The sequence below is a fragment of the Heteronotia binoei genome, chromosome 10, assembly GCF_032191835.1.
Source record: "Heteronotia binoei isolate CCM8104 ecotype False Entrance Well chromosome 10, APGP_CSIRO_Hbin_v1, whole genome shotgun sequence".
Classification (NCBI taxonomy): Eukaryota; Metazoa; Chordata; class Lepidosauria; order Squamata; family Gekkonidae; genus Heteronotia; species Heteronotia binoei.
Genome location: NC_083232.1, coordinates 89,005,566 through 89,026,043, shown reverse-complemented (window position 1 = coordinate 89,026,043; position 20,478 = coordinate 89,005,566). Strand labels below are relative to the sequence as shown.

The window sequence follows — 20,478 nt, the reverse complement described above, 5'->3', positions numbered from 1 at the left end:
TATACATACATATGCTTGCACAGGAGACCTTTTTTAAAAGGGATAGGAAGGCATCCAAATGGCTTTAGAGCCATAATTGCATTGTTCTTCTTGGAGAATGGTGGTGGGCAAGTAGGCTAGATACTTAGGTCTTGGTAGGATGTGTGCATGTTATATAAAGAATAAAACATCCTGAGATAAAAATGAAAGCAATGCATGCCTTCTTCAAACTCCTCAGATTTGTTACGAATTTAAAACACGTTATTCCCTAAATCTGCAGCTTTTTTTCACTCTTCTTTGTAGTTTGAAAGCAATTTACTGCTGGTAGTACAATGTTACCTCTTCTTTCAGTGCTCTGTCACCAGCGATTTAGATTTTCCGAAACAAGTCATCCCTCTGAAGACTCTGAATGCTGTCGCCTCTGTGCCCATAATGTACTCGTGGTCTCCCCTACAGCAAAATTTTATGGTAAGTGAAATACCAGTACTTGAACAAACCCAAATGAAGATGAACAAACTGGCATGTTGTGTAGGACATACTTATATTTTAGTAATACCTGCTTCTATACATTCAGTATGCTGTAATCATGATACCATCTCCATACCATGACTGCTTGGTGAACTTTACTATGTGTTGTCACTGATACCTGGTAAGGTAATTTTATTTTTATGCATCAGTGTTAGATTTTATGGAAAGTATCCACATCTATTTATCTCTTGAACTGATTCCACCACCACCCCGCCCCGATAGATGATGGGGATATAACTTGTGAACAAAAATCTCCTTTCTTTAAATGGGGGAGAGAAACTTCCCTTGAATTCTGAAGTATTATAATAACTGGAGGAGATCCCTTGGCACGGGATTTTGTTCCTCCTTTCTCTTGTCAGGAATCGGATCGGTGCCCTTTTCCTCACTCTCCTCACCCCCACTCGTATCCGACTGGTCTCACTCTTCCCCTTCCTTGCTCCTGATCCGGAGGGGAGGTAACTCTAGGATCGCATCTTGTCGAGCTGGACCTGCATCCATGAGGCTTGTAGATCTGTGGGGTCCCCAGTCTTTTGTGGTGATGAACTGCTGGATGTCCAATGGGGAGCCTCTTCCCACTGGTCTCCGGGCGTCCAGGACATGCCACAGAGGTTGCTTTGGGATGGTTCCAGTACCTCGAACTTCTGACCCCGGTGATGCTGGAGTTCCCAGATCTTGTCCGTTATCAGGGGCTTTTTCCGCTATGACGTTAAGTTCGGTTAAGTCCCGGAGTATGGAGTCTTTTCACAGTGTCAAGCCCCGATATTCCAATAATGAGATCCTTTGAGTTTTCAAATAGATGCATTTATTAGAATAACAGGAGATGCTTCACTGACACTGGTCAGTGAAAAGACTGAGGCAATACAGGTTACACATTTACTATATAGGATAACATAAGCTGTTACCAAATGGTGGCAACATTCAAACCTAAAGGTTACCAGGTTAATATAAACACCATAACTTTCCACTACAAAGCATTCTAACAGGGACCTGTGAAAAGGACCCTGAGAACCAGGGAGGGTGACATGTAACATTCCACCAGAGACACATGACTGAATCACAACCGCATTTATGTTCTTTGATGAGGTCATCTATTCTCATAATATAGCTTACTGTTTGTTTATGCTGCCTCTTTTTTAAAACAGTAGAAAGTGGCCTAGCCCTCTTGAAAAGTGAGAGTAACTTACTATGTGTATTGGTCTAGGGGCCCTCCTGATTCTGTTGCTGTAATATGGGGTCCCTAACATGACTTGACTGTCATGACTCTTGACCTGCAAAGTCTTATTTTGAGCTGAGGTGGAGCAGACAGGGCTCAGGAGGGAGAAAGAAATCTTTGCTTGAGCACTCTTTCAGGGGTTAAAAGCTGTTTGGTCAGAACAGTATGTCTGTGTCCTAGTTGTCAAAGTGAACATGTTTCTGAGGAGTTTCAGTGTTACTAAAAAACAACTCATTGCAGTGCATGGCATGCACAGAAACCTTAAGGAAAGGAGTTATAAGGCTTTAGACAAGGGGCGGCCAAACTGGCTTTGGAGCCACATGTGGCTCTTTCACACGTATTGTGTGGCTGTCGAGACCCCCACCTCCCTGTCAGTCAGCTTGGAGAAGCCATTTGTCTCTTTAAATCACTTTCCCAAGCAAAACTAGGGGGTGGCTTGGAGAATGCATTTAAAGTTGTTTCTTTCTACCTCTCCCCCATCTATTTGCCTCCCTCCCTCCCTCATCTTGCTCTCAAGCATCTGGCATTCATGTCTTGTGACTCTTAAACAGCTGATGTTTATTCTGTATTGCTCTAACATTAAGCAAGTGTGGCCACCCCTGCTTTAGACCATTGGCTTATCCAGAATCCCTAGCCTGTTTATATATCTGAACAACCCATCTAGCAACACTAACACCCCCCGCAATACTACAAATACCGAACACCAATGATGATTCAATACCACCCACCTGTCTTGTGCCTCTGCTGCTCTGCCACAGCTGAAACTGTAGCTGTGCCTCTGCTGACCAAACTTGCTTATGAGATCAACAATCAGCACCAGGCAACAGGTTGCAGTGTATGACCCCCTAACCAGCTTCCTCAGGAGGCATCTGAAGTCCCAGAATAGCTGCCATCATGAATCTGATTAGTAAATTTATTGGTGGTTGTTAATTTGGATTATTACTGTTTTTAATGTTTTAATTCTGTGTATTCTGTGTCTTTTACTGGCGTGTTGTGACCCACCCTAAGCTTGCTTGCAGGGGAGGGTGGGCTATAAATCAAATAAATACATCGTCCAGCTGTTCAGTTTGTTTCACTGAAGGAGTCTATCTGTGCATGGCAAACCGTTGTGCATGTAGATTTGTTGATTAATTTGGGATGAGTGGGACTACTTTTACAAGCTCCCTGAGTTCTCACAAGCATATGGAATTACTGAATAGCAGTAAGTACATAGTGTGATATCTTTTTGCCACTTGATAAAGAAAGTATTGATAAGGTGCTGTTTATTAGGTGCCATTCTTGTTGAGGATGTGTAATGTTACGATTCTAGTGAGGATGGAACAGGATCTTGAGCCATTATTTTAAGATGAGGGGGGGAGAGGCATTGCTTCTGGGTGTGTGTTGCTGGTGATACTGCTGTTTGGCTTTGCACTAGCACAATAATGGGAAGAAGGCTGCAAATAGCTAATCTTTTAAAACTTGTTTTTAGGTAGAAGATGAGACAGTTTTGCACAACATTCCTTATATGGGAGATGAAGTGCTTGACCAGGATGGAACATTTATTGAAGAGCTAATCAAGAATTATGATGGGAAGGTTCATGGAGACAGGGGTGAGTTATTCTGTGTGTATTGTTAATTGCTGCTGTTAGCCTATATTGTAGTTAGCCTATATTGGTCACCCTAAGGTGGCATTAAATATGAGAATAGTTGATTTCTGAGAATGTGTAATAATTTTACAAAATTACCAACTTCCTGCATCATGAAACGGAACAACTGTAGCTGTATCCTGGATTCTTCAGCTACAGAGTAGGCTGCTCTTGCAGAAGACAAGAAAATATTTTTGCTGTTTTGACTGCTTGTCTTATTTACAAGATAATTATTACTGATGTTCTACATTTTGATAAGTCACCTAATTGAGAGGCCAAAACTAGACCTGAAGAGTAGTAGCTATCATTTGAAGTAGAATAATTGCCATTATTTTGTATTTATTTGACTAGTTTGCTTAGCGCTCAGTCTCCCATCTAGATGGTAGATTATGCCTTTGTAACATTAATACAGGCCTCCTCAGTTTCTGTATATGCTTAATTTCAGAGTGTGGGTTTATCAATGATGAGATATTTGTGGAGCTGGTCAATGCTCTTGGCCAGTATAGTGATGACGACGATGACGATGAAGATGATGATGATGATGACGATGATGATGATAATCTGGATGGAAGAAATGACAAGCAGAAAAATCAGGAGACCAGCAGACTAGGTATGTTAAGCTTGAGATCTTTGGAGTATGTTAACTCAGCTAAATATATCTTGTGAGAATAAAATTCCATTCCTCAGATGAAGAGCAAATTATAGTATCAATGATTTAAAAACTCACCATATTTATTTATATGTAAATATTAGTTGATGAATTATTGAGTACTGGAAATCAAATACATAACTGGCTCTGGTTTACAACATCTGGGACAGGTTTGCCACCTTCAGTTGAGAACAATCAGTTTTCACCGCAATCAAATGCCTGTGTGTAGATTCTGCAGTGTATGTCAGGATCCACAGGTGACTGTCCTTTCATGGCTGTTTGGTATCTTTTGGCCCACCCTTTATATTTATGTCATTTGCAATGTAAAGCTTTAACTTGGCTTGACCTTTATAGGTAGAATAAGATATAAAACTAATAAATAGATGACATAATAGTTAAGCAATCAAAAGGTTTGTTGTTTTCCCTTGGAGCATACTGCTTCTGATTGTGTAAAATGGTGTAAGGATTTTTAAAAGTTTTTTTAAACATTGTACTTTCTAATAAAGGCTTTAATTAATTATATATTAATATATAGACATATAATATAGGGAGTGTCATGGCATGCATAAATCAAATAAATAAAGATTAGTTTTAGCCTTCTTCTGCACTTAGGAGAGAAACCAGGTTGCTTGGCTGGAGGTACTGGGTGTATTGCTCTGGAATAGGCATATTAACGGAAAGTGAAGAAGTTGGGGCCACACATTCTTAAGTGTTGCTCAGCAGTTGGTCTCTGTGTGTGCATGCATGTATGTGTGTGTGGTTTGGCCAGTATTGGACTCTGAGAGAGAGTCAGTTTGGTGTAATGGTTAAGTGCACAGACTCTTATCTGGGAGAACCACTCCTCCTTCCTCACTCCTCCACTTGCAGCTGCTGGAATGGCCTTGGATCAGCCATAGCTCTGGCAGAGGTTGTCCTTGAAAGGGCAGCTGCTGTGAGAGCCTTCTCAGCCCTACCCACCTCACAGGGTGTCTGTTGTGGGGGAGGAAGGTAAAGGAGATTGTAAGCCGCTCTGAGTGGAGGGCAGAATATAAATCCAATGTCATCGTCTTTTTCTTGATGTTCAGTCATTGGAAGATGCACAAGTTTGCTTCCCTGGCATTTGTAGAAACAACAAACCTGTTCTTTTTTTTCTTTCAAGTTGGACTTTATTGAATATTAATAAGTAAATAATAGCAAGTCAATAGAAAAGAAAAGATTAAACTTTGGAAAATAAACTTATATATAAGCATATGAATTACAAACATAAACAAGTTGGTCTGTATTTTCTAAAAAGAAAACTTAAACAAATATAGTGTCTTAATAAAATAGTATTAATAACTTCCAACATATTACTATATTCTTTTATAGATGCTAAATATTCTGTAACTGGAAACCAGACTGTCACAAATTTAGAATCAAATATATCTCCTTGTTTGGGGAAGAGAATTTGAGATTTTGTAATTACTACCCTAGCGGCTGCACATAATTATTTCAAATGTGTTAAGAAGGTTGAATGTGGAGTGCATATACTCCACATGTTCAACACCAGAATTTCCATTTTAAAGGAATTTTAAAATGAGTAATATCATTGATTTTTTTTTTTTGCTATTAGTCTCCAAAATGATTTCACAACAAATTGTCAGGTTTGTTTGGGGTTTTTTGGTAGAAAAAGCCCAGCAGGAACTCATTTGCATAGTAGGCCATACCCTTGACATCAAGCCAGCTGGAATTGTGTTCCTGCTCAAAAAAAGCCCCGCCTATTCTTGTGAGAATAGTTAGGTAATATATCGTCTTAGTCCGTATTTTTGTTTCTGTCTAGATAAAGAGAGCCATCCTCCTCGTAAATTTCCTTCTGACAAGATATTTGAAGCCATTTCATCAATGTTTCCAGATAAGGGTACATCAGAGGAACTGAAAGAAAAGTAAGATGCAATTTCTTACATTGCGTAATACAGAATCTCCGTGTCTTGGTGTATGCTATAGTACTTTTGCACAATTTATGTATTGCTCGCCAAACACAGAGCATCCCCCCGTATGTTCAATAAACTTAAAGTTAAACCAGAGGTGAGATGGAGAGGCAAGCAGCTGGGCTGGTCACTTTTCATGACTGGTTGACTTCGCTCATTCATAGTCTGGAAGTTATTCATACTTGCACTGTTGACATTGGATGTGTAGAAGAATGTATTTGATCTCAAGAGTGGTTGTAATTATGTCTTTAGTTAACTTTCAACTAGACTGAGGATTTGCAGTAGGTATAGAATCTGGGGGTTCTTTGCAGAGGTATTAGAGGCAAGGAGCCTTTTTTGCCTCCCTTTGTCTGCTCTCAGCGCACCTTTTTCAGAGCATTTATGCCCTGGTTTTTCTGCTTATATTGCCATCCATGGTGGTCCCTCGTGCTATGAAAACAACCTAAAATTGAAAAATTACATTTAAAAAAATTGCGATGATTACAAGCTATCTTTGCGGAAGATGGAGGGAGCTGTCGTGCTCGAGTTGGTTGTGGAGGCCTGATTCCCTCTGGGGGACTAACTTTTCTAAAATTGCACATCTGAAGAGGAAAGAGTAATTCTGCAGCAACTGTAGGACTGGATCTTGTAGGTCATTGTTGTTGTCTCTGTGCAATCCCACATGGAACTGCACATGCGTGCAGGCCAGTCATCTGGTGTACGCAGTCCCATGTGTGCACAGAGACAACTTGATGAACAATAGTTACAGGTATGTGCAACACTGTTTTCCTTCCTCTGAGGAATTTTCCATCAGAGTTGGAGTCCTGAATCCAACTCATAGTACTGATTCCACCCCCCACCCCACCCCGGTCTGTCTTGTAAAGTGACTAATTTCTATCCATATATTCACTTTCTAGTAGAGAATTTAGGTCCTCCTGATCTGGGTAACCCAGGCTAGCCTGATCTTGTCAGATTTTGGAAGTTAAGCAGAGTCTGCCTAGTTAGTACTTGGGTGGGAGGACCCCCAAGAAGGTCTAGGTTGCTACCCAGAGGCAGGCGATGAAAGCCACCTCTGCTTGCCCTGAAACCCCTATGGGGTTACCGTAAATCAGCTGCGACGATGATAGAAAGGGGATGTGTGGTAATTTGGGGGAACACAGGCAGTCCACATGAATGAGATGGTTGGGCAGAAGGCATTTGAACAGAATGACCCTTTTTAAAAATGTGAAACTTTTCACTGATGTTGTATGTGATGGCGATCTGTTCTCTGATTGCATTCAGGTTAGATTATACACTGCTCCCTCTGAAAACCTTTGGCAATTAGTGAGCATAGTGGCCAGGATGCTGTCAGGGTTGAATATAGGGCTGAAAGATCTGCAGGGGCTGCCTGTCTGTGTCCAGATATAATTCCCGTTGGCCAAACAGCTCACTGTTTGGAATCCCTGAAGAACAGTTCCCCTCTGTATTGTCTCGCTTTCCAGTTAAGGTCTTTGTTTCAAGCCCTACCGTCTGATATCTGCACATGGATGTGAGGTGGGCAACAGGGTTTTCACAGTGGTGGAACTCTGACTTTGGAATGTGCTTTCTCTAGAGGTTTGCCTGGCACCTGCTTTGTTGGTGCCTGTGATCCTAATGAGATCCCATGTTTTAGAAGGTTATTTTTATAACTGAATAGGTCTAAAAGCTTGCACTCTGCCTTGTTTCATGCTGGGGATGGCCTTTTTATGTTGTTGATGGTTTTATGGCTGCTAGATGGAAAGTCCCCACCCCTCACCGAGTTAGTTGTATTTGGGCTGGTTATTTGGTCTCTCTTAAGCTGCCTCGAGCAGTTTGATGGAAAGAGAGCAGATGCATTTTCCCAGCAGGAACTCATTTGCATATTAGGCCACACACCCCTGACAACACCAGTGTTCTGCACAGGGCTTTTTTTGTAGAAAAGGCCCAGCAGGAACTCATTTGCATATTAGGCCACACCCATGATGCCAAGCCAGCTGGAAATGTGTTCCTGTGCGTTCCTGCTCAAAAAAAGCCCTTCGTTTTCCTAATGTAATGTTTTGTCTTAGAATATTTTCCTTGGTTTCACTAGGAGAGTAAGTGCACTTGTAACTGCCTCTACTTGACATGGGTAAGATTTTCAGTGTCTACATTGGACGTAGTGTATTGATTGCTTAAATATTTTTTGTTCAGATGACTTCTCATAGTTTCAGCATCACAGGCCAGTGAAATGTCATATACCAATAAATCAGATGCATGTTTTGAAGACAGTGGCCGGCCCTGAGCAGAGTTACTCCTTTCTCAGTCTATTGAAGTCATTGGTTTAGAAATCTATAACTTTGCTTACAGTTGCACGGTAAAGAATTCTTTGTGATAGCAGTACATATTCTTGGGTTCAGTTGACCTAGTCTGTACTGCATGAGAAAGGGCAGCAAAGCAGTGACTGTATAAAATAAATGACATCCCTTACTTCTTCTGTAGGTACAAAGAACTTACAGAGCAGCAGCTTCCAGGGGCTCTTCCTCCCGAGTGCACACCAAACATAGACGGACCAAATGCCAAATCTGTTCAAAGGGAGCAAAGTCTGCACTCCTTTCACACTCTTTTCTGCAGACGCTGTTTCAAATATGATTGCTTCTTACATCGTAAGTACAGAAGCAGTTGTACATCTCTGTGCTCAGTATTCTGGAATCCTGGAATGTTCTACTCCATAACCAGAGCTTTTTTAGGTAGCAAAAGCCCAGCAGGAACTCATTTGCATATTAGGCCACTCCCCCTGATGCCAAGCCAGCTGGAACTGCATTCCTGTGCCTTCCTGCTCAAAAAAAAGCCCTGTCCATAACTGTTCCCCCACTCCAGGGGGGACATGTTGGGCTGCTCCTTTTTTTGAAGTGTGTTGAGTGTTCAGTCGCACAAGAACTCCCTGATTTGACATGCTTTTGTGTAATGTTTCTAAGACCACACATTTTCTTGTCTAATGAATTAATTGCTCTTGGAATCAAGGCAGACATTGCATTCAATTTTATTTTCTCTGGATCTTCAATATTCTGTGACTCCAGCTTTGCTCCCTGCTTACAGCTGTGCGTTGTCGTTAACCCTGCCCTTTTAAAATACTAAGTTTCTTTTTCCTCTTGTAAAAACAAAATCAATGTTTTATTTTCCTGTTGGGCTTCTCTAATTAATTTAGGCTTCCAATGACCAATGTGTTAGGATTACAAAAGAAGCTTAATATTATTCCCCAAGTATATTATATTCTGTAGCTTGTTGGCTACACACCTTTCAGTAGATAAAGGATCATAAAAGGTACTTAAGAATTTATTCAACAGACAATAGAGCCAACCCACACTTTAGCGGCAGGGTTCTCTGACAGTGTAAAAAGAGTGAGGAAAAGAATTTTGTGCACAAATGGCCATCAATAGGGATGGGCGCAGTTCAAGGGGAAAAAAACGGGTTGTGGGGGTTCGAGGTCTGTGGAGTTTACTGAACCAGGTCTGTGGTCTGTGCAGCTTACAAATCTATTGAAAGAGAATGCATTCCCTTTAAATGGCTTTTGCAAGGCTGCATGTAAAGTTCTGCCAGTTATTGACCTAACAAATCCGTACTCATTTGAAAATGGTTATGATTTATTAAAAGATACAAGAGTTGGCCTTCTGCTTGGAAAGCCGTTGCCAGGAATAATTCTAGGCAACAAAAGCACGGGCAAACGGTATCCCCACCCCCATGGTCTGTTGGTTCCCATAAGGTTGGTGCTTTTTAGGCCCCACACCTCCAAGGTTACAAGCAACATTCCCGAAGGTAAGATGGGCCCATTGCTGTAACAACTAGATAAGCCGCCTAAGGGTTGCAATGATATATAAGACAAGGCATCTGCCCCCAGCCTCCTCCTGCAGCCACTTAAAGAATAAAATATATGATTACATGCAAGCAGCAGAGAAATGAAACTTAGCACAGTTAATGGGAACAGAAAACATGGCAGGCTCAATCCTGACACTGTGTGGTGCATAAGTAAAGGCCAAGCAGCAACTTCACCCACTTCAAGTTTCCTTCTGGGTGAACCGGAAGTAGATGCACTCTTCGCTCAGCTGTCACTTGGAGCATTGCAAAAGCCACTTAAGTTTAAAAGGCTTTTGCAAAGCCACATGGTGCGCCAGGGCACTTGGAAGTGGGTGAAGTTGTTGCGTGGCCTTCACTCGTTTGCCGAAACCATTTAAAGAGAATACGTTTTGCTAGTCCCACCAACATGGACCTTACAAACTTCCAGGGGGAGGGGTAATAAGCAGTGTTCCCTCTAAGCTGAGTTAGTGTGAGCTAGCTCACAGTTTTTTAGCCTCTGGCTCACACATTTTTGTCTTCGCTCAGGAAAAATGGTCCCAGAGCACAATAATTGATGTAGTAGCTCACAATTTTAATGCCAGTAGCTCACAAAGTAGAATTTTTGTGCAGAAAACTGCACAGCTTAAGAGGGACTATTGGTCATGAGATGTCCTTGTTGAAAGGATGGCAAAGACTGGGCTTATGGGCCATGAGCTGGGCCCTGTCCATGGAAAAATTAGGCGCCCATGCCTAGTCTTCAGTTCTGCTCCTTTGTGAAGTGAATAGGCAACCTGTGCACACAGTAGGGCTGTGTGCGTACCACCATATGAGGGCAACTCTGGGTCAGAATGATCCTTAATGGCATTTCTTAAAATCACAGTATAACTGTCGATTGCTGAGTCTGATGTTGAATTCCAGCAGCACTGATTAGTCGGAGAGTGGGCATCTGAAATTTACCTTTGCTTAAATGGGGGCTTCTTGGATTGGATCCAGCCAGCTTTTACACTCAGTCTCACCCAATTCCCTTCCCCACTGCCACCCTGCATGTCTTTTTTGCCTTGCAGGCCCTTTTTTGGTGGACAGAGAAGATCTCTGCTTTCTTTTTCACCAGCAGAAAAGCTGCCTGCATTCAACCTCTCGCCATTAAATCTGGAGTGTCTCCTCCAAATTCGTGTCACCTAATACGACTTTTAGTGCGCTACTCTTGGATGAGTTTTTCAGACAGAACAGAACTTCCAGCCATCAATAAACAAGTTAATTATTTTCCTTTGTTCTTTAATTCCACAGCATTCCATGCAACTCCTAACACTTACAAAAGGAAAAATACGGAGACCGCAATAGATAATAAACCATGTGGGCCGCACTGTTACCAGCATTTGGTAAGATTTCGCCCTTCCCTTGATTGAAGGAGTTCGGCCGTTAAAAAAAAAGGATTGTGAGGCACCTGGAAGGTTGCAACTACTAGTAAATCCCTTTTATTTAGCTGAAAAATGAAACCTATTTAAGAATGGTGGCTGAATGCTGAAATGCTTTGTTGTATTCACACTTATTGTTGACACCCCCCCCCCCCAAATGAGCCATGATAGAGACCCAAAGGCTCAAGAATGGTATCAAAAACTCTTCTCAACCTGAAATCTGAATATGGCAATATTGTGAGAAGACAGAAACAATAATGAAGTGGACCTCTTGATAGGAAGAGCTTTATTGATGGATGGAAAGCCACAGTTAGGACATATTATGTTAAAAGGTAGAAGGCTCAAAACCTGGGTAGAGAGGAGGTGATAAGATAATTTTTAGGCTTGGCGGTGGCTACAAGCATAGCCAGCTTCAAGAGGGGATTGGATAAACATATGGAGCAGAGGTCCATCAGTGGCTTTTAGCCGCAGTGTATTGTTGGAACTCTCTGTTTGGGGCGAGTGATGCTCTGTATTCTTGATGCTTGGGAGGGGCAGCAGTGGGAGGGCTTCTAGTGTCCTGGCCCCACTGGTGGACCTCCTGATGGCATCTGGGTTTTTTGGCCACTGTGTGACACAGAGTGTTGGACTGAATTGGCTATTGGCCTGATCCAACATGGCTTCTCTTATGTTCTTAAGCATTAGGCAGGCTGGATCAGTCAGTGAAGTTGAGAAGAGGTTTTAAAAAAAAAGATTTATTAGATTTTCAAGCAGGAAAAGTAGAGTTGAGTGGGAATGAGGGGAAAAAGAAGGAAAAGGATATACATAGAATGAGTAAATATTTCTACTAATATAATTGCTTATCTCTGTTACCATCTATGATCTAGTCTATCGTTGTAGATAGTAAAATTTGCGTGTAACTCCAGTATCACCTACAAGCCTTGTACCTTTTAACATAATGCGTCCTAACTGTGGCTTTCCAGCCATCAAAAAAGCTCTTCATATCAAGAGGTTCACTTCATGATCGTTTTGTCTTCTCACACTATTGTCATATTCTGATTCCCGGCTGTCATATTCAGAGTTTTTGATACCATTCTTGAGCCTTTGGGTCATTCTAGGTCTGTTCTTTGCTTCATTTGACTGGATATGGAGCTGAATAAACCTGACACCCTTGGCCCTGATCCATTCGGCAAGAGCAGCTATGTGTTTTTGATCCAGTTATAAACTTTGCCACAAGAATCCTAAACGCTGTAACTTTCAAATTCTGAAGAAAGGGTGTTATTAGAGAAAACGGATGGACCTGATTTTGTCCCGATGGGGCAGCAAATCCATGACAATGAGAGTCACAAATGGAAAAGACTCGGGGAGCCAGGATGGCTGGCACTCTGCGGCTGCTAGCTTTGTCACAGAGTAATTGCAAAATGCTGTGACGGTAATTTCAGTGCTCTCGCGAATCACATGATCCATGGGAACCTGCTCCTATCGTGAAGCTCCCCATCAGTTTGAGTTGTTCGCCTGACCTTCTCCCAGCTGTTAAATCCCAGCATGTGGAACCCATGCTGCTTCCTTGACAGCAACTTCTGGAGCTCGGCACATGACACTCTAGAGAATCCCTCTTCAGTGACACTTTGTATTTTTGGATTTTGTGCAACGTGGAATTCAAAGCTACCAGTTCACGTCTCTTTGTCCTTAGTGGAGGAGAGACGAAAGAAACATCCGCTTCTCCCTTGTGCAGGATGTGTGCCAATTGTAATAATCTTATGGAAAAACAGACGCCTCTGCTGAGGCAGCTTTCGTTAAAGGAAACGTGGTGTGGCTGATGTGTGCAATCAGGTTCATCTGCATGGTGCGCCCCTCCCCTTCCCCATGATCAGCAGCATCAGGGAAACGGCATCCCTAATCACAGGGAGGGGGAGATCTGTGTGGGCATGTCCTGCCTTTTTGTTCCTCCGTGCAAACAGCTTGACAATTGCACAGGCGGGACTAAGGCACTCATCTACCCCCTCTTCCACGTGGCACAGATGGGTAGTCTGCACAAGGTTTCTCTCTGAATGCGTTTGTGCCAGTACTTGTTAGGGAGCTCTGTTTTGCTCAAGGTTTCACTGCTAATCCACCTGCCATTTTTGAGTAATGTCGTTTTTCACTCTGGCCAGTTTGGCTAATATCCAATTAGAGGAAGAAACTATTAACTGAGTGGCCCGGTCCAGCCATGCTGCTCGGAAAGTACAAATACACTCTGCCGTGGCCACTTCAGCCTCGCGGCTGTTGACACACTGGCAGCAGTATCTGACTGAGGCCATGACGATCCCTGCCAAGGGCTACCATACTCACAACTCCACCTGGTTATGATTGGGTGGGGCTACTGGTGAAGGTCTATAAAAAAAAGAAGAGGTCATGAGAATTTACTGCAACATTTTTCTCGAAGTCATAAGTGATTATTTAATTCAAGATAGATTTGGGCGGGTAGCCGTGTTGCTCTGAAGCAATAGAACAATGTTTGAGTCCGGTGGCACCTTTAAGACCAACAGAGTTCACTTCTGGGCATCCGCTTTTGCGTGCATACGCACTACATCAGATCTGATGTTCACCCAAAGAGTAATTAATGCATAGAATTCACTGCCCGAGGAAGTGGTGGCAGCTGTAAGCATAGACAGCTTCAAGAGGGGATTGGATAAACAGGTGGAGCAGAGGTCCTTCAGTGGCTCTTAGCCACAAGGTATAGATGGAACTAGCAGCCCCATTGGCGCAGAGTGGTAAAGCTGCAGTACTGCAGTCCGAGCTCTCTGCTCACAACCTGAGTTTGATCCTGGCGGAAGTTGGATTCAGGTAGCCATCTCAAGGTTGACTCAGCCTTCCATCCTTCCGAGGTCGATAAAATGAGTACCCAGCTTCCTCTGCATTCCCCCCCCCCCAAAAAAAGCTCTAGATGGAACACTCTGACTGAGGCAGTGAAACACTGTATTTTTTGAGAGATTCATTCACATTCTAGCTGTACCTGAAAAAGCTCATCGCTTGCCACACTTTTTTTTTTTAGTTTTCTAGGTGTTGTTGGACTCTTGCTCTTTTCTGCTGCTACAGACTGACTAACACAGCTACCCATCTTGTTCATTACTTAGGAAGGAGCCAAAGAATTTGCTGCCGCTCTTACTGCTGAGCGAATAAAGACGCCACCAAAGCGCCCAGGGGGCCGCCGAAGGGGAAGGCTCCCCAACAATACCAGCCGGCCAAGCACTCCAACTATAAATGTACTGGAATCTAAGGATACAGATAGCGACAGGGAAGCTGGGACTGAAACTGGAGGAGAAAATAACGATAAGGAAGAAGAAGAGAAGAAAGACGAGACTTCAAGCTCTTCGGGTGAGACTGACGTGACGTGTTGCCTTCGAATGAAGAGGGCTCTTGGGGATTGATTCCACTCCTTGTTCCATTCCATTTAATGGTGGCTAATTTTGTTCTATACTGTGGTCTTTCCAGAACTTGGTAGCAGAATATTTAATTATAAAACCCCAGAACTAAAGTTCTTCCAGTTTCATTCGCTCTGTGTAGATTTCAGAGAGGCAGTTTTAGGGAGTATATTCTTGCTAAGAAAAAAGGCCAGAATGCAAGTTTGCATAGAGTTTACAACTGGGATTTCAGTGTTTCAAAGAAACAGTGTTTTTGAGTTCTATGTAAATAGCTGGGTATGTTTAGCTTGGAGAGGTAATATGACCGCCATTTTCCAGTACTTGCTGTCATATAGAGGATGGTGCTGAGTTGTTTTCTATGGCCCCAGAAGATCAAACCAGAACCAGTGGGTTGAAATTAAATCAGAAGAGTTTTCAGCTAAACGTTAGAAAGAACTTCCTGACAGTGTTTCCTCAATGCTTCCTTGGGAGGTGGTGGGCTCTCCTTCTTTGGAGGCTAGATGGTCATCTGACGGCAAGGGGAAGGTATTTGTGAATTTCCTCCATAGTGCAGGGGGTTGAACTAGATGACCCTGGAGGTTTCTTCTAGCTCTGTGATTCTGTGTGTGATGTGTATGCGTGCACATGTAATCTGAGCAAGTAAGAGGGCGGCTACTGTGATGACGACAACCAAAACTAAAAAAAAGCCCAAAGTAGACAAGAGCAGCAATCTACCACACTGATCTCTTGGGGAGGTTGTTGAAGAAGCAAAGCCATTTTGTCCTTCAACCATTTGTTAGTTCTGAGGAACAATAATGTGGCTTGGGAGAAGACTAGCGCACTTTTGTCTGTTTTGTCTCTGTATCAGGAGTGACTAAATGACTCAGTTTCAGGTGGCACAAAAGCATGTAGAAGGTCTAGGTTTAGTCCTTCATATCTTCAGTCTGTCTCCATACAAGGCAGCTTCACGTGATGAGACCATCCCCTGCCTGTGGGTCTGTCAATGTTCTATGTGTGCTGCCAATGTTTTTTTAAATGTGCCTTGTAAGGTGTAGGAAACACTGAGTTAGACCCTACCTACGAAGGTTTAATAGCCCAGGAACCCAGAGGGAGGGACGATGGCTCAGTGGTAGAGTATCTGCTTGGTAAGCAGAAGGTCCCAGGTTCAATCCCCAGCATCTCCAACTAAAAAGGGTCCAAGCAAATAGACCCTGGAGAGCTGCTGCAGCCTTATATGGCCGAGGACCCGCCTACCTGAGGGACTGTCTTTCCCCATATGAACCCCAGAGAGCACTGAGGTCAGCCGGGAAAAATCTAATGACTATCCCTGGGCTGAAAGAGATTAAATATCAGAATACCAGAGCACGGGCCTTTTCAATCGCGGCCCCTGCCCTATGGAACCAACTCCCCGAGGAGGTGCGGGCCCTGCGGAACCTTGATCAGTTCCGCAGGGCCTGCAAGACCACCCTCTTTAAACTTGCACATTCAGACTGCTAAAGAAGACCGTTAATTAAGGATCCGCCAATGCGGTTTAAAGACCTATACCGCTGTGTATATACTGGCAGAACTAGCGTCAAACACCATCAGCACTGTCAGATGAAGTTATTTAATTGTATATATTGGATTTAATGTTGTTAAGTTTAATGTTTTATATTGTTAAATTTAAAGGTTTTATCTATTATTGTATGTTTTTATGAAATGTTGTTAGCCGCCCTGAGCCTGCCGAGGTGGGGAGGGCGGGATACAAATAAAATTTATTATTATTATTATTATTATTAAGTAGACAATACTGAGTTTGATGGACCCAGGGTCTGATTCAGTATAAGGCAGTTTCATATGTTCATACAAGTTTAATGCAGGACAAATTGTGCAGTTTTTTAAATATGTGGCGATGTATCCCAGTAAAGCGGGGTCTTTGGGAAAAGGTCTTGAAAAATGTTGCTTCATTATTTGCTCTTGACATTGCAGAAGCAAATTCTAGATGCCAGACGCCAATCAAGATGAAGCCAAATATCGAGCCTCCTGAAAACGTTGAGTGGAGTGGTGCAGAAGCATCGATGTTTAGAGTTCTCATTGGTACCTATTACGACAATTTCTGTGCAATTGCCAGGTTAATCGGGACCAAAACGTGTAGGCAGGTAAGCACGAAGAGGCTGTCGGTACAAGCACTGTATTATGTTTAACAGAATGCTCATGCTACTCAGATCAAAGGTTTGCTCAATTTGTTAATGTTACTATTCTGTCATTGGATCTTATATTTGTACCATTTCACATTCAAAACCACTGCCTACCAGATAATTTTGCTATTTTGTCATTGGATCTTAAATCTGTACCATTTTGCATTCCGAGCCCCTGCCTACCAGCTATGTGCGGCTCTGCTCACTGTGCCGGATTCCTCGTCCGATGAAGTGTGCTTAGAGCACACGAAAGCTTACGTTCTGAATAAAGCTAAGTTGGTCTTAAAGGTGCAATTGACTCCTATTTTGCTCTGCTACTTCAGACCGATATGGCTGCCTACTAGAATCTTCTAGTTCGCATTGAATATGACTTATTTCACGGTCACATGACTAGATTAAGAATAGAAGTGGATGAATGTAATAAATATAGAGATAAATGAATATCAGTAAACCAACACGCATTCGCACTCCAGCTGGCTCAGTGGGAAATGGTTGACTTGGGCCATTGAGGAGCTTGTCAAATATGTGTTCTCTTCCCAGGTGTACGAGTTTAGAGTAAAGGAATCTAGTATTATTGCTCCTGCGCCTGCTGAGGACGTTGATACTCCTCCAAGAAAGAAGAAGAGGAAACACAGGTAAGCCAATGGCAGTCTGGCAAGCTATAAATGGCTATGCTTTTTTAAAAGCCGGATGATAACCAGCCAGAAAGAATAAAAACCTCACTAATAAAATAATTGTCACAAACAAAAAAATGCATTTCAGAGGGCAGCCATGTTGATCTGCAGTAAAACAGTTAGATTCAAGTCCAACAGGACATTCGAGAGCAACAAAGAGTTTCAGGGCAGAAGCTATTGAGGGAGCTCTTGCTCTCAAAAGTTTATACCCTGAAGGCAATGGCAAACCACCCCGTAAAAAGTCTGCCGTGAAAACATCGTGAAAGCAACGTCACCCCAGAGTCGGAAATGACTGGTGCTTGCACAGGGGACCTTTCCTTTCCAAAGAGCCCTGTGGCGCAGAGTGTTAAAGCTGCAATACTGCAGTCCTAAGCTCTGTTCATGACCTGAGTTTGATCCCAGCGGAAGCTGGTTTCAAGTAGCTGGCTCAGGTTGACTCAGCCTTCCATCCTTTTGAGGTCGGTAAAATGAGTACCCAGCCTGCTGCGGGGGAGGGGAAGTGCAGATGACTGGGGAAGGCAATGGCAAACCACCCTGTAAAAAGGTCTGCCGTGAAAACGTTGTGAAAGCAATGTCACCCCAGAGTCGGAAACAACTGGTGCTTGCACAGGGGACCTTTCCTTTTCAGAGCTTTTTTTGTTGCGGGAACTCCTTTGCATATTAGGCCACGCAACCCTGATGTAGCTGATCCTCCAAGAGCTCACAGGGCTCTTTGCACAGGGCCAACTGTAAGCTCTTGGAGGATCGGCTACATCAGGGGTGTGTGGCCTAATATGCAAAGGAGTTCCTGCTACAAAAAAAAGCCCTGCCTGAAGTTCTTGCCAGTCTCTAAAGTGCTACTGGACTCAAATCTAAAACAAGTTAGAGACTAATTTGTACCCCTCTCTAGGTAGCGTATTTTTGAAAAAAAAAAACCCCTTTCTTAATTTATGGCCTGATCTAAGACTTTTTTCACCTGGATACTGATGCCTGAGATGGGCTGGGTACAAATTACTTGTGAAATTAGAAATACAGTGTTGTGGATCATAGGAGGTAGATCCTGATAGAATTGACATGTATAAACTGGGCTTTTTGCTGAGCAACAAGAAATCCACCTCTGTATTGGATCCGCTTCCGCTAATCAAATTTTCTCTGTGCTTTATGGGAAAATAAAACATCTTTCTTCAGCCATCTGGCCACGTTCCTTTAGTTACCCCAGCTGGTTCAAGACAAAATTAAATCTGCTGAAATTCTAGTAATTGCTTCAGCTCTGCTGCATGACCAGAGTTTGTTTCTGTATCCAAACTGGCACACTCTGGTTTGCGCTCAACCCTCCGCACCAGCTTCAAATTGCGGTCTGCTGTCTTGATCTGGAGGCTGAGTGCAAACTGTTGCTTGTTGGCTTGGATCTGACAGCAATGATCCTTTGCATCAAAAAAGCACTAATCTATTGCAGTGTGTGCAGAGAGGAGAGACCTTATGAGCACAAGTCTTATTCCTGTGTGTGTGGTAGATTGCCATATAATCCGTGAAGCAAAAGATAGCTGAGTTGTCCCTGTTCATAGCCTCAATTTCTCCCTAAATAACAAAGAATTTACTAGAGCATTGATATTGGAAGGAATGACATAGAATTTTTTTTTTTTTAAATTTTAAACGGTTTTATTGAAATCAAAATATAACATACAGTCAATATAAAATTGAAAGATTTACAAATAATATCAGCATGAAATAACATCATAAACTTAATTTTTGAAGAAAAATACATCAAAAACACAAACTAAAAATCAAAACAATCTCCCAGAATAATTAAAGACATAGAATTATTAAACAAATGTTTCGATGCAAAATTTTGCGTACTCTTTTAGCTCATTGAAATCGGCATGCCTGTTATAGGTATATGTTGAGGTGTGCACTGAAGTGAATCTGACACATAATATGCTGTTATGATCCATGAGAATTACTGCAAATGTGGCCAGCATTATACTTTGTCCACTTGAGTCCTTGCTTTAGAGAAGGTTGCGCCTGCTTGCGTGGGCAGGAGTGATGCCTGAATCAGCCCAGCATTTAAGAGAATGTTGTCTCAAAACCAGGGAATTGACTGTTCATTTGAACCACATAGTGTTTTATTTGCTGGAAAGAAGGACATATATGTAGGTGGTTTGTTCAAACACTTGAGATGTCTATGATGATATACATGATATACATCTTCTTCTCTTATTGTGCAGTTTATCTTGGTCTTTATTTAGTGTAGCAAAAATAGCTACTGCAATATTGTACAGCAGAGGTGGCCAACGGTAGCTCTCCAGATGTTTTTTGCCTACAACTCCCATCAGCCCCAGCCATTGGCAGAGCTACCGTTGGCCAGCCCTGCTGCACAAGATCTGCAAAATTAAGCTCTGAAATATTTGTCATGAATCAGTGGGAAATTTGCCTTTGGGAAGCCTGACCTCTATGGAATGACGGCATACTAATGCAGCTTGATTAACGGAGGGATCTATTGAAACCAGCTTCAGGACAAAATTAATATTTCTGGTATAATTTGAGTAGCTAGCGCCTTCGTTGCAGGATATTTGTGACGGCCTATTCCCCGTATTCAGGGGATTGTTCTGTTTTTGAAAAGAAGGAAGACACCTTCGTTCAAAGTAACCCTTACATTCCAGACTGCAGCTGGATTCCTCAGCTGCCTTTCCCAGCACAGCTTGTCAGCTTTATTGTGTGTTTGTCTCTTTACAGATTGTGGGCAGCTCATTGCAGAAAGATACAGCTGAAAAAGGGTCAGCATCTTTGTTCTGAAATTCTAAAATTCTGCTTCTGTTTTTCAAAAGGGGAAAGGGCTAAACTCCCAGGAGTCCAGGATTTGTTTTTAAACCGAAGGGATGCAGCGTGTTCAGTGGAGACCTCCAGCCTGCCCATTATCCCCATTCGTTGCAGCGGAGGGGACAGCGTCCCCTCGACAAAGGGGATGGTGTGAACGGGGAAGCTGCGGTTGATACTGCAGTGTAGAGGAAACGTTTACTTATTCGTGCAGCAGTATTTAGATATTCTGTTATTGCTGCTATTAAACACAAGGAAAGAATGAGGGATGAGACATGGATGAATTCAGATCTCTTTGGTGGTTCCTTTGCTGTACTGCACATTAAAGTTG

At 42.6% G+C, this 20,478-nt stretch overlaps 1 protein-coding gene across 4 annotated transcripts in view; it reads left to right on the top strand.

Moving 5' to 3' along the window:
- EZH2 (enhancer of zeste 2 polycomb repressive complex 2 subunit) overlaps positions 1-20,478 on the top strand; it is a 109,653-nt gene that overhangs the window by 80,523 nt on the left and 8,652 nt on the right. For all 4 annotated transcript variants that reach the window (XM_060247758.1, XM_060247756.1, XM_060247757.1 and 1 more), the window contains 10 exons: positions 331-447; positions 3,189-3,309; positions 3,791-3,955; positions 5,793-5,895; positions 8,395-8,558; positions 11,014-11,105; positions 14,237-14,477; positions 16,472-16,641; positions 17,221-17,315; positions 20,067-20,107. In XM_060247758.1, coding sequence (XP_060103741.1) covers positions 331-447; positions 3,189-3,309; positions 3,791-3,955; positions 5,793-5,895; positions 8,395-8,558; positions 11,014-11,105; positions 14,237-14,477; positions 16,472-16,641; positions 17,221-17,315; positions 20,067-20,107 — 1,309 coding nt within the window. The remainder of the gene's footprint in view (positions 1-330; positions 448-3,188; positions 3,310-3,790; positions 3,956-5,792; positions 5,896-8,394; positions 8,559-11,013; positions 11,106-14,236; positions 14,478-16,471; positions 16,642-17,220; positions 17,316-20,066; positions 20,108-20,478) is intronic.